Below are 13,485 nucleotides of genomic sequence, written 5' to 3' on the forward strand. Positions count from 1 at the left end.
TATGTAAATTTATTCAAATTTGAAATGTAAATTTGAAATGTAAATGTAAATTAATTCTTTTTTCCCCAACTGTCTGAGAAATGATATGGCCCTCCTGCCAAAAAGTTTGGACACCCCTGCTCTACAGGAGAGAAAGTATGTACTGTCACTACAGACCTGCACTATTGTTTTCCATCAATAGAGAGCACCACAGGCAATGAGGCAAATAGGGAAAGTAATAGCAGCTTACGTAGGCAGTTCGTTACAACTCAAATTATCAGTTAATGACTGGGCTTACGTCAACCTAGAAAAAATGATAATATTTACATACTGCTTCAGTATTCAAGACCAACATTATCATCTGGTTCAGAAAAGCGCTGCTATCTCTGAATAACCTTCTCTACCTTCACAAACTCCTTTTAAACTCCTAATTTAAAAAAAAACAGCTTATGATAATAAGAAAACAAGAAGTTTTTTTATTTCTTTTTACAGTACTTCTGAGGTGCAGGGAGGGTTGCAGAGGGGTCGCAGGCTCCCCAGACCCTCTGGAGAGCCATAGTGACTCCCAGGTAAGTTTAAAAAACAGGCAGTAGTGCGATCGTGACAGTCACATTACTGCCCCCTCTCCTCCCTGCAAACACTGGTTCTCAAACTCTCCTTTGAGAACCCTCAAGGAGAGTTTGAGAACCAGTGTTTGCAGGGAGGAGAAAGGGTATCCTCTGTATTAAATCCTCTGAAATTAAATCCGGATAAGACAGAGGCTCTCCTGGTTCAGAAATCCTCGATGCAGGTGCTGGATTATCGGCTTGCTCAGCTTCGGCTGGTGCGCCAGCTGCAGCCGTACTTGGATTGTGCAGACCTGGCCATGGTGATCCATGCCACAGTGACATCGAGGTTAGATTATTGTAACGCGCTCTATGTGGGGCTGCCCCTGAAGACGGTTCAGAAACTGCAATTAGTGCAGAATGCGGCAGCCCATGTGGTCACTGCAGCTAGGCGGTTTGACTCTGTCAGTCCACTTCTCCGGGGGCTACATTGGCTGCCCATTCGTTTCCGGGCCCAATTCAAGGTGCTGGTATTGACCTTTAAAGCCCTATACTGCTCTGGGCCAGGATATCTTAGAGACCGCCTACTCCCGTACAATCCGGCTCGCCCTCTCAGGTCATCAGAGAAGGCCTTTTTACAAGTGCCGCCACCCAAGGAGGTCCGGGGGGCAGCTGCAAGAAATAGGGCCTTCTCGGTAGTGGCACCAACATTATGGAACTCCCTTCCCCTTGACTTGAGAATGGCTCCCTCTCTTGAGAGTTTCCGGCGAGGCCTTAAGACACTGCTGTTTACACAAGCCTTCTGATTCTTTGGCCTTTTTAACATTTTTTACACATTTTGTAGTTTTTACAGGCCTGAATCCTCTGTAACTTGCTCTTTTGTACTCTTTTTATTCTGTCTTTTAATCTGACTACTGTTTTTTAAGGTCGCTGTTAATGTGTTTTTAATGTTTTTATCTGCTATTTGTCTTAATTTATGTTTTTAAATGTGTTTTTTATATGTTGTTAGCCACCCTGGGTCCCTTTAGGGAGAAGGGCGGGATATAAATAAAGTTTATTATTATTATTATTATCTGTATCCTAAATCCACTTCAGGTGACGAACATGCCCCAAAGATTTCTCTGTTGGATAAAATGCAAAGGGACAAGAGATAAAATGTAAAGGGACAAGAGCCCTGATCAGACAAGAGAGCTGGTAGCTCCACTTCTGTGTTTCTTTCAGATGCTGACCTGATCCACTTGCTGTCACTTTGTTAGTAGATAGGGATCCCTTGTTCCCATCCTAGTTATTCTTTGGTGGAATCCCCATGGCAGGGTCAGTCCTTGACATCTGGGAAGCTCCTTCCTCTCAGGCAGGCAGGTCAGGTTATAAAGTGTTCCTGAGCGGAGGACTCCCTCGATTTTCCAGACTGATCTTGCCTCTAGGCAGTAGGTTGGGTTTTTTCTTGGTCAGCCATCAAAACAGTGTTTTTCTGGGGTTTTGGCCCCTTCTTTTACTTTTAAACAAGTTCTGAGAAAGAGGACTACAGCCATCTTGCCTGAGCTCCCCTGACTGCCCTCCTTGTTGGGGCAGAAAATGGGGTTGCTTCTCCCCCCCCCCCAAGCAGCTGGACAACTATAGGGCTCATGTTCCCCTCCAGTATGGGGAAGAGCATAGGAGCTTGGCTGCAGGGCAACTCTTGGCTATTCTGCCTGAGCTCCCTTGACTGCCGTCCTTGTTGGAGCAGAAACAGGGAGATTTGAGCTTACCTGTGAATACCCCTTCTCGGTGGTCTCCATGCAGGGTCATTTCACTCACCTTCACAGTCTGAAGCATATGAAAATAAAAAAGACAGCAAACACAAAATAGGGTGGTAGAAGATAGACAAAACATACCTGTCAGGTCCTCATTAGGTCCCTGAACTGGGATACAGTACGGTCTTAGTCTTTCTTGGTACAGAATGGTGAGATTTAGGTTGTCAAAGAGTTCATCCAGATGGACTTTTGACACACTGGACTTCAAGGATGGACATTTACCTGAGCAAGTCCAACAGAACTGATCTGGGGAGGGGCCATTGAGGCTTTTGTAGTTTGTGGAAATTAAGGGAGCCCCTCCCCTCAGGAAGACTTTGTAACCTGACCTGCCTGCCTGAGAGGGAGGAGCTTTTCATATGTCAAGGATTGACCCGGCCATGGAGACCACCAAGAAGGGGAATTTGCAGGTAAACTCAAATCTCCCCATTTTAATCTCAGCCAATCTCAGGTTGGGACTCCGCAGGGAGTAGGGGTCTGTCTGCTCCCAGCACTCAAGGTCTGCAGCATCCTCTCTCTGACTCCTTGGGCTGCAGGGGGGGGGGCGGAGAAGCTCCTCTTTGGTCATGAGTCCCCTATTCTCTATTGCCCAGCATTGACAAGGTGGCATAAAACAGGCTCTGTGTTTCTCATCAGTGGTCAAGAACTAGAGATATTATGTCCCACTGCTCAAAAGACTTGCTCAAGAAATCAAAAATTAAAACAATAATATTGTGCCATGTCATATTTGAATAGATTATATGAGATTTAAACTTCCATTTATGTGTCACAATTACTTTACTTGAAGGCTGATTTAACTATGCTGATTAATAAGGAGTTTTACAGAAAATATGTAAGGCTGCAATCTTATATACACTTACCTGGGAGTAAGCCCATCTGAAGTCAGTAGAGCTTATTACTTAGTAGACATACATACAATTGTGCTACAAGTCTATCAAAACAATATTGCAGTGCTGTGGAAATGTGTCGTGGGGACAAACTGCACAAATTTTTGCTTGGTTTGCACTCTACAGCTAAAGAAATAAGCCCTTATCATAGCCAATGCACCTGTTTAGAACAATGGTTCTCAAGCATTTAGGGTCAGGATGCACTTTTTAGAATGAGAAGCTGTCAGGACCCACCAGAAGTGGTCATGACCAGAAGTGACATCATCAAGCAGGAATTTCTTTTACAATCCTAGGCTGGCATCCTACCCACACTTACCCAGGAGTGACTATCATTGTGAAAAGCATATACATAGTAACCTGTTAAAAGTACAGATCTGTAACATTTCCCTAAATGCAGTCACATAGCAGTCGAATATATGGAAAATAAAATATTGAAATGAATGGGGACCCACCTGAAATAGGCTTGTGACCCACCTAGTGGATCTCAACCCACAGTTTGAGAAACACTGGTTTAGAGTATATGTGCAAGGGAGCTCTCTCTCTTCCAGTGTTGGACAAATACTCTGATAATAAGAAGTATGAGGCAGAGCGGAACAGAATCAGAAATTGAAGTTGAAACCACAACTGCAGCCTTTCTGTTCATCATTCAACCCAATAAAGAACTACTGAAGTTACTAGACAATGGTAATGCTAAACTAAGCATCATTAAGATCAACCCTCTTCAGTTTCTGATGAAGATCAGGAAGCAGGCATAGCTGGCTATGGTTGTTTTTTTAATTAGGATTCTCTTTCCATATAAAAAAATCCATGACAAATAAAAAACAAGATGATGATACATGCAAAATGTATATATAAATAAGATTTCAAAAGAAGACTTTTCTAAAAAGGCGTCAGCAGGTCTTGAAAGAAAATGCTGCTGAATCTGCAGCAGTGGCTGCTGGAAACTACAACCTCAAGCCTCTAATTAAGCTATTCTGTGAAAGAAGCACCATCATTTCTTCTTGCTCCAAATTCCAGGATAACCATATCCCTCACACAAGAGATAGTATTTTGGTGCATTAAAAATGAAGTACCTCCAAGACTAATGAGAAACAGGCATGCCAATGTACATGGAAACACACACACACACACACACACATTAAATGCATGCACACATGCACAAAAAAATATCCCAGTTCTAACAAAAATAACTAACAATTTATGGCTGTTTCCTTCCATGGCAGACTGGGGTACAATTAGAATTCTCAGAACAGCAAATCTTTAGTGCCAGCATACTGCGTTTATATTATTTCAGATAGGCCAGATGATGAAATACATAGTGCAGCACCATTTCTGCATCAAGAAAATACATAAAATAGTAAAGTTGTTCTGGAACACAGGGCCATCTCTCTTAACTGAAGTCATTCAATTACTAAAGTTACCAATAACAGGAACTTAACCCACATAATACCCTGTAAAATCAAACAGAAAAACACCTATGTCATCTTGACCGTTATACCATCTTCACTCATATACAGTATCAAAAGGAAGTCAGGCATGTAAGTCACTGTATGCTTGTGTTGATATAATGGTAAACAGGTAGTATTTGGACATTCCCATCTTTCAGCTTTCTCCTTGTAACACACACGGAAAATATCGATACATCAGAATAACCAGAAAGACATTCACTTGTTCAAAAGGGTGTGCTCACTTCTATCACTTCTCTTTGAATTCAATTATATTTTACTCCTGCTCTTATTAGAGTACTTTGCTTTGGCATACAAAAACCAAGCAAGTCAAATCAGATTATAATCTGAAGATGATATTTTTCCCCTAGCATCCACAAGGAGTACAGGTATAATCTAATTATCCACGGATTTTTCACCTGCGGTTTTATTTCAATGCGATGAGAAGGGCCCTTTAATTTAAAGGGAAAAAGTTGTTTAACAATAGCCTCATTAATGTAAGGCAGGGCATCCAGATGACAAGCCATCAATTATTCTCTCTCTAGGCCAGGTGTGCCCAAACCCCGGCCCTGGGGCCACTTGCGACCCTTGAGGACTCCCAATGTGGCCCTCAGGGAGCCCCCAGTCTCCAATGAGCCTCTGGCCCTCCAGAGACTTGCTGCAGCCCACACTGGCCCAACGCAGCTGCTTTAAGTGTAAGGGCAACTGTTTGACCTCTCAAGTGAGCTGTGGGATGAGGGCTCCTTCCACTGCTTTCTGTTTCACGTCTGTGGTGCAGTAGCGGCAGCAAAGGAAAGGCCAGCCTTCTTTGTGCAAGGCCTTTTATAGGCCTTGAGCTATTGCAAGACCTTCATTCATTCATATAAGTTCACCTTTAATATATTCATTTATGTAAACTTATGTAAATTTATTCAAATTTTAAATGTAAATTAATTCTTTTTTCCCCCAGCCCCCGAAAAAGTGTCAGAGAGATGATGTGGCCCTCCTGCCAAAAACTTTGGACACCCCTGCTCTAGGCACTTAGAACAGCTACACTCCAAGGCAAGCGACCCCTCCCTTTCCCCTGAGCCAGTGAAAAAATGCTAAATGGCAGTGATTATCAATTCCTCCATTCTTTTCCCAGCCCTAAAGCTTCTGGTGAAAGGATGGATTGCTGTCTTGGAGTGAAGCCTTTCTAAATGCCTGGAGAGAGACTGATTGCTTGATGTACAAAGGTCAGAAAGGCTGTTTTTAAATCACAGAGCAAAGGGACATTGTTTTTTAAATGGATTTGCTTTAATATGATTTTTGCCATCCACATGATTTCTGAGAACGGAACCCTCGCAAATAACAAGACTCAACCTGTAGTTAGTTTTTCTTTTTTCATAAAAAGACATACCGTAGATACTCGCCTATAAGGTGAAAAATTCATGCCTTGAAATCCAGCTTGGATTGCCTCTTCGTCTTATCTCTCAGGGTCACGAACGAGCTTGGGTGGTTTGAAGGTATCGCGGCAGCTATCAGAAGCCCAGAGGAGCTTCCCTCTGGCTTGCAGCACCCCTCTGTTTGCTGCTGTGCTTCTTTGGTTGCTAGAGACTGCAGCCTGTACTTGCATGACGGGAGCAAGTCATGGAGCCCGGAGCTCTCTCTTTTGTTCTGCAAAAGAAACAGGCTGCAGCCACAGCATGGACGAAAGCTGCAAAGCCTTGCTTTGCAAGACTTTGCAGGAGAGTGGAGCTAGAACTAGAACTAGCTGGAACTAGGAGCACCATGTAGACAGGCTTGCCTAAGAAGAAAGTGAGGAGCTACACATGGTAGCAGCAGTGGCTGCATTAGAAATCTCTCCAATTTGTGCTTTCTGCTTGGAAGGTAGGGTAGGCAATCCCTTTTCCTTCCACTCAGTGTTCCACCCTTGTGCTTTTGTTCTTTGCACTGTATTTGCACTGTAAAGATAAAATAAAGTCTATCTGCATTTTAAAGAGGTACATACCTACACTTTCCTGGGAGTAAGCCCCATTGACTATAATGGGACTTACTTCTGAGTAGACATGCATAGGATTAGGCTCCAAGGGCTTTTGCCCTGGTGTTGCTGTGATGTCTATATAGAGATCTTCCCTCCCCCACCTTTCCCCTGTTTTTGCACTGGTCTGTATGGCGATCTGCCCCCCCCCCACTTCCATTTGTTGGTTCTGAGTGTGCAAGGCCTTTTGCCCTGGTGTTGCTGTGATGTCTATATAGAGATCTTCTCTCCCCCACACCTTCTCCCTGTTTTAGCACTGGTCTGTATAGAGATCTGCCCCCCCCTTCCATGTACACAAATGTATTTTATTATTTTTTACTTTATTTTTAATAAATTAGATGGTACAGTTCTTAGATAACAATTACTGGGACACTTTTCTATCCAATACTGCCGCAGCGAGGCCACACTACACACTCTGTATTCACCACTGGGAATACAGTGGTGGTCTCTTCAGGGTAAGGCAACATTTGTCTGAGAAGCCCCATGTAGGGCTTGCAGGCCCAGAAAGGGAGTTAGTATATCAGCCTCCTCCGCCAATCACACTCCCTCTTGGCTCTGATCCACCCCTCTCCATCTGTTTCAATCATTTGTACCAACCATTAACACTAGTTAACCATGCATTAACTACAGATTCCTCAAAGGTACTCAGAATGAACTCCTTCACAAATAGGACTAATCCAAAACAAACCCCTGCATTTTATGGTTGTCAGCCATGGCCTTGTATTTTATACAGATGCCTTTTAACTAGCCCAACACAAGCTAATGCAGGTGTTCCCCCTGTATCTGCGGGAGTTCCATTCTGCTGCCCTCTCCTGCAGATATGGAAACTGCGGATATGGGGAAACCCTATGTATAGTACATGGCAGACCTGGCGTCACCCTGCGCATTTACTGTACCTTTGTTTTTGTTTAGTACCACGAGAAGCAGGGTACTTCTTGCTTTAACAAAGGAACAGTCTTGCTTCACTGATTAACAGTGTCCTGCTTCCTGTTAACATTTAGTTATTCTCCTTGTAGCATGCAGGTTGGTTGCTTGCAGTTGCATTCTTCAGTGAAGCAAGACTGCTCCTTTGTTAAAGCAAGCAATATCCTGCTTCCAGCAGTACTGATAAAAAACAAAGTACAGTAATGGCACAGGAGGTCCCGTGGATCTGTGGATAACTGTGGGCCCAATCCCATCCAACTATCCAGCATCAGTGTAGCCACAATGCAGCCTCATGGAAGGGAACACATGTTCCCATACCTTAAGAAGGCCCAGTGACTGCCCCTCCACCACAGGATGCAGTGCGCACCGCACTGGCACAACTGCATCAGCATTGGAAAATTGAATAGGATTGGGTCCTGAATCAACAGATACTAGGGGAGGCTGCCTGTACTAGCATAATTAATAACCAAATTTGCTCTGGTCTACTATAATGGCAGATATTTTCAGGAGATATGCTTCAAAAGGTGCTTTTGAGATGCTTACTTTCACAGTACAACAAATTGATATAATTTACACTTATTGAAAATGCAACCATCCCTATCTTAACATAAATATGGTTTTCAAATGGATGTAGTTTACACTTCCAGTTTTTAAATAACAGCTGAGTCATGCCTTGCCACTATTGGCATGGCATCTCCTGAGGCACGGCAAAGACAACAAATGCAGACAGGATCTATAACCATGCTTTTTAACCCAGTAAGAAGACATTTGAAATACAGTGGACAACAGACCAACGAAGCAGACATGTAATTAACAGATGAGTAAACTCCTCCCCCCCAAGTTAAAAAAAATGCCTATACCTGGCCATTCCAAGACTGGAAAAGTTGGATGGGACAACCAAGACATCAAGTCTGGAAAAAGGATGAGTGCCCAGCACACTGTGAGCAGCTGAGAGACACTGAGGAATCAGCTGGAGTAGAACCTCTTCACATGTTTTCTGAAGACACAATGGAGCAAAAACTCGATAAGGAATGACTACTTGAGAAACAGCAGTAGTATCTTGAAAACGGCAAGGATATGGATGGTGACCACAAGGCTGTTCAAATAACCTGGCAATGATAAACAATAAAATAATTTCACTTTATATTTCTAACTGTACACAGTAAAGGCTCAGAGCACACTATGATAGTTCAGTTACAGCTATGACATTGTGGTCCATCTGAATCAGAAAACTACTTTCTTTTCATAAGAGGTATAAGGTACTTCTGCAAATAGGCAGGAAATTGGATGCCGTGAAGCAGCATTTATCTTGGAAAGTTTCAATATATAGATTACAATTTTGTTGCTACACAGGACGGCCAAATTTATGTTGACATTTTTCCATCAAGTCATTTTTTAATTTATTTTTTACATTTTAATGCTACCCTTCCTCTAAGGAGCTCAGGGTAGTGTACATGTTTCCTCCCTGCTTTTATCCTCACAACAATCCTGTGATGTAGGAAATACTAACTGGCACAAAGTCTCCCAGGAAGCTTCAAGGGTGAGCAGGAATTTGAACCTGAATTTTCCAGGTCTGTCCAACACCATAACCAATATGCCAGCTGTGTCAAACATAAGGCCCGTGGGTTGAATACAATCCCCTGAAGCAATTTATCCAACCCCTGTTATAATTTGGCTCTCCCAATTTAATAACTGGATTCTTTTATATCTTGAAAATATTAACAAGATTTGCATTTTCTCTTCAGTCATTTGCAGCTAATGAATTTCTATGTGAGAACAAAGTGCTTATTTTCATCTGCTTAATGGTATCACTTTCTGCTTAATGGTGTCACTTCCGGCACACAGCAAGCACCATGAAAGCTAACTTCAGCTCTCTGTAAGAAACAAGTTTGATATCCCTCTATTACACCATCCTGGCTCTCATATAACTTAGGGCGCAATCCTAACTTGTGCTGGAGCAGACAGGTCAGAGGACTTGCACTGCATCCAGCGCAAGTTTGGGGCCAGAATCGGCGCAAGGAGAAAACTGTCCTTCTACCCCGTGTCACACTGCATGGATCCATTGGGTCTACTCAGATGTGCCACCTCAGGAAAACTGCTGGATCCTGGCCCTGCCCCTACTCCCCACCCTCCCCAGGTATGGTCGCCACCCACCCACCCCCTGCCCCAAAATACCGCCTCTCTGCCCTTCCCACGCCCTGCCCCAGAACCCTGAGTTGGCCGAGCTCAGCGAACACAAACCTGCTGGGCCTGAATCCAAGGTGGAGAGGCCAGTGCAATTCCTTGCACTGGCCTCTCTGACTCCTGAGTTGACACAAACATGCCTTATGGCACATTTGCGACACCCCCAGGTTGGCAAAAGTGACTTGTCCTGGCCTAACCCAGGGGTTAGGATTGCACTGTTAGTAACATGTGGCTTGGCCAACTTGCTTGAAGACTGAGCTAGTTATGATTTAGGCATCCTTCCCTTTATCAGCTGACTTACAATTGTACTCCTCACCATCCTGTCACCTCATAAAATGTATTATTATACTTTCAAACTTTTTTTTTTAACAGATTAGGAATTTTGGGCACGATTCCTGAACACATCTATCAGAAGTAAGTCCTACTGTGTTCAATGGGACTTCTCCCGGGAAAGTGTGATAGGATTTGCAGCCTTACCGCCCAATCCTGAGCTCCCGTGGCATGCAGCTTCAGCAGCACTGAAAACGGCTGCCACTGGGTCCTGCGCGCCACGGGCTACTGCAGACAGTACCTTGGGAGAAGCGGATTTTCGTCCCCTTCTCCCAGGTAAGGAAAGTAGCCCCACAATGGGGCTACTCAATTTACCACCGACTAAAAGGTTGGCAGTAAGGTAAAAGCATTTGTGTAGAGCGCCAAGCTCCACATGAAAAGACCCGCTTCCCTTTCTTCCCCCCCCGGCTCGCCTCCCGCCCACCCTTTCCCCTTCACACCTCCTCCTCGACCTCCACCTTATTGGGATATCGTCTGGTCCACACAGATTTTCACACAATTACTGTTAAGAAAAAAAACTAGTATACAACAAAAACTAACTGCATAAGAATGGGTGTATGTGGGAAAAGAATAAACAGATAAATGAGAAAAGTCATTATAAGCAATGTGAGATAGTTTATAAAATATGCAAACTTTTTTTCTCCTCGTTTTACCACAGTTTTTCAGTTTATATGGGTTTCAACAGAAACAGGGAAAGAGCAGGAGGAGGCGTGGGGGGAGGAAGCGGGGCGGACCATTGGAGCTCAGCTCCACCAGATCCCGAGCCCCATGTTGGTCCGCGTGGCCCAACACAGGAGTCTCCGATTCCACGCCAGCTCAAGAGCTGCTACAGAATCAAGTAATCCCATTGTAGCGCTACTTCCCTTACTAAGGGGAAGGGGATGAAAGTCCCCTTCTCCCAAGGAACTGCTGTGGGTTGCAAGGTTGTGCATCAGATGCCACAGCATTAGCCATTTTGGTGCCCCGGCAACCTCGCGCACTGGGCAGCTCAGGATTGGGCTACCCGACTAGTTCTCCAGAGTTTCAGGTAAAGGATTGAACCTGGGACCTTCAACCAAGGGGTCGTAAAAGTCAATGGATTCTGAAATTTGAGTTGATGAATAGCTTGACATTTAAAACAAAAAGCATTCTCTGTCACTAGTCACTCTGCAACAAAATTGTTTCTAAAATTAAGAATTATATTAGGGTCTGCTACAAAAATGAATGCAATAAGAATTTTAACCCCAAAGCTTCTTACACAATCCCATTTTTCCTCAGTTCCAACAGTACAACTAGAATAACTATAATCATCCAGATATTAACTGCAATGTTTGAGACAAAAACAATTTGAGAGATGTAAAAACAATTCAGATAAGTAGAAAAAAGAATGTAAGAGATTTGCATAGCTTAGGAATTCAATTTTCACATACTTCTACATTCACTAAAGCAAATCTATCGGTATGTAGAAACCAATTCCATAACACATTTTTGTACACAAGCAACACACCCATGCCCATCCTAGCCCAGTGGACTAATTTCACTTACATAGTTTCCCTCTGCTTTGATTAAACATGTTCTGCTATTGTTCCTTCATTCTGATGACTCATTTTCTTGTATAACAGAAGAAATTGAATACTTTGAAGTACATATTTTTCAACTGTAATCACCAACCTGACATCCACCTTTGAAAACAGTGGAAAAAACTCATAATTCCTCTGAACATCAGTAGTGCAAGTTTCTTTTTTAATTTCTGTCCAATGTCCAACAGCAATAGTGAAGGTAGATGCTGGCATTGGCATGGTCACGTAATAAAACCAATTTAATACACCTACAAGGAAAAGAATATAAGTTATCCACTGCAACAGCATTTGTGGGGCTATACCAAACAAGTTCTTCCCCAAGTCAGTTATCCAAGAAATTCAAGGAAATGGGTTTTTTCAACTATACAGCTTTGAAAAGTTATGCACTTTATAAACATACTACTTAAAAATTTGTTCTAACATCCAATACGACAAAAACAAAGTATGGCAGTGTTATGAATGATCACTTTATTCAAATACTAGGTAGAATTGCTCAGACTGTGACCATGTCTGCAAGCAAACATAGTTATCTTTAAAAACCCTAGATCTACACAATGTTTTACAACCATTGACATCTTCTCAGTAGCAAAGCTAGTGAGGTGTGGGGGCGGTCCGCCCCAGGTACCACCCTTGGGGGGGTGACACCACAAATTACCCAACATCGCTAACATTGTGGAGGTTATGAGTAACCCCATCATGCTATATACCGTTGGATGTGGAATTTCCAGTGGAATGCAATGAAAAAAAACCAGGGTAAAATATCTTCTTGCCATCAAAAGTTATAGCCAGAAAACCAGAAACAAAAAAATGCACAGAGCCCTATGGAAAGTGAAACTGAGTCATATCGCACGTTTACTCATGAGTAGGCGAATGTGCCTTAGTACATCTGAAAGGGGAGGCTGAGAGGAATCCAACAACACCAGAATGGTTCCTATCCAATGAAAGATGCTGAAAAAAAACCCAAGAAGGAAATCCCTCCCTCCAAGCAGGCGAATGTATTGAGCCCTATGGAAAGCAAAAGTAAGCCACATGGTCATGTTTAATCGTGAGTAAGCAGACGTGCCGTGGCTGCTGGTCAAGTCAGGCAAAGGGGAATGCAAGGTTGGCTGCACAGTCCCAATCTGATGAAAGTGGAGCTCAACAGCTGCTCCAGAAGGCAGCACCTCCCCCCCAAGAATAAAACAGAGGCTTGAGCTGGTAAGGTGGGCACTGGGGAGGGCTGAAAATCTCACTGATTTTTTGTGGGGGGGGATGTTATTGCAGGTAGGCTACAGAGAAAATTCACTTGGTGAAACAGGGTTAGCTTCCCCTTATTTAATTATCTGTTTTTCTTTATTTATAATTATTTGATTTTGCTTGATGATGTCACTTCCACCCATGACATCACTTCTGGTGGGTCCTGGACAGATTGTCATTCTTAAAAGTGGGTCCCAGTGTTAAAAGTTTGAGAACCACTGCCTTAACTCAGAACAGGACAATGAGACATCGGGGGGGGGTGACAGCCTAGTGACCAAAATTCTGGAAATCGTGGTTTTTAGGAATAATACCATCATGTTATATACCATTTGATGCAGAATTTAATCCATTGCTTGTGGGGAAATATTCACTGCATTTATTTTCTGACCATTACTATTATTAATTTCATGTCATGACTATTACTATCTCTCAGTCTCACCTACCTCACAGGATTGTTGTGAGGACAAAATAAGGGGAGGAACCATGTACACCCCCCTGAGCTGCTTAGAAAAAGGGTGGCATAAAATGCGAATTAATTAATAAATTAATAATACAATCATTGCAGACGCTCACCTATAAGTCGATCTCACAGATAAGTCGAGGGCAG

General features: G+C 43.1%; 1 protein-coding gene across 6 annotated transcripts in view; it reads right to left on the minus strand.

The window, feature by feature from the left end:
• Window positions 1–13,485, minus strand: part of AOPEP (aminopeptidase O (putative)) — a 265,274-nt gene that overhangs the window by 217,288 nt on the left and 34,501 nt on the right. For all 6 annotated transcript variants that reach the window (XM_066615751.1, XM_066615746.1, XM_066615747.1 and 3 more), the window contains 2 exons: window positions 11,734–11,890; window positions 8,430–8,678 (listed from right to left, as the gene is read on the minus strand). In XM_066615751.1, the coding sequence (XP_066471848.1) occupies window positions 8,430–8,678; window positions 11,734–11,890 (406 nt within the window). The remainder of the gene's footprint in view (window positions 1–8,429; window positions 8,679–11,733; window positions 11,891–13,485) is intronic.

The sequence above is a fragment of the Tiliqua scincoides genome, chromosome 2 (assembly GCF_035046505.1).
Source record: "Tiliqua scincoides isolate rTilSci1 chromosome 2, rTilSci1.hap2, whole genome shotgun sequence".
Taxonomy (NCBI): Eukaryota; Metazoa; Chordata; class Lepidosauria; order Squamata; family Scincidae; genus Tiliqua; species Tiliqua scincoides.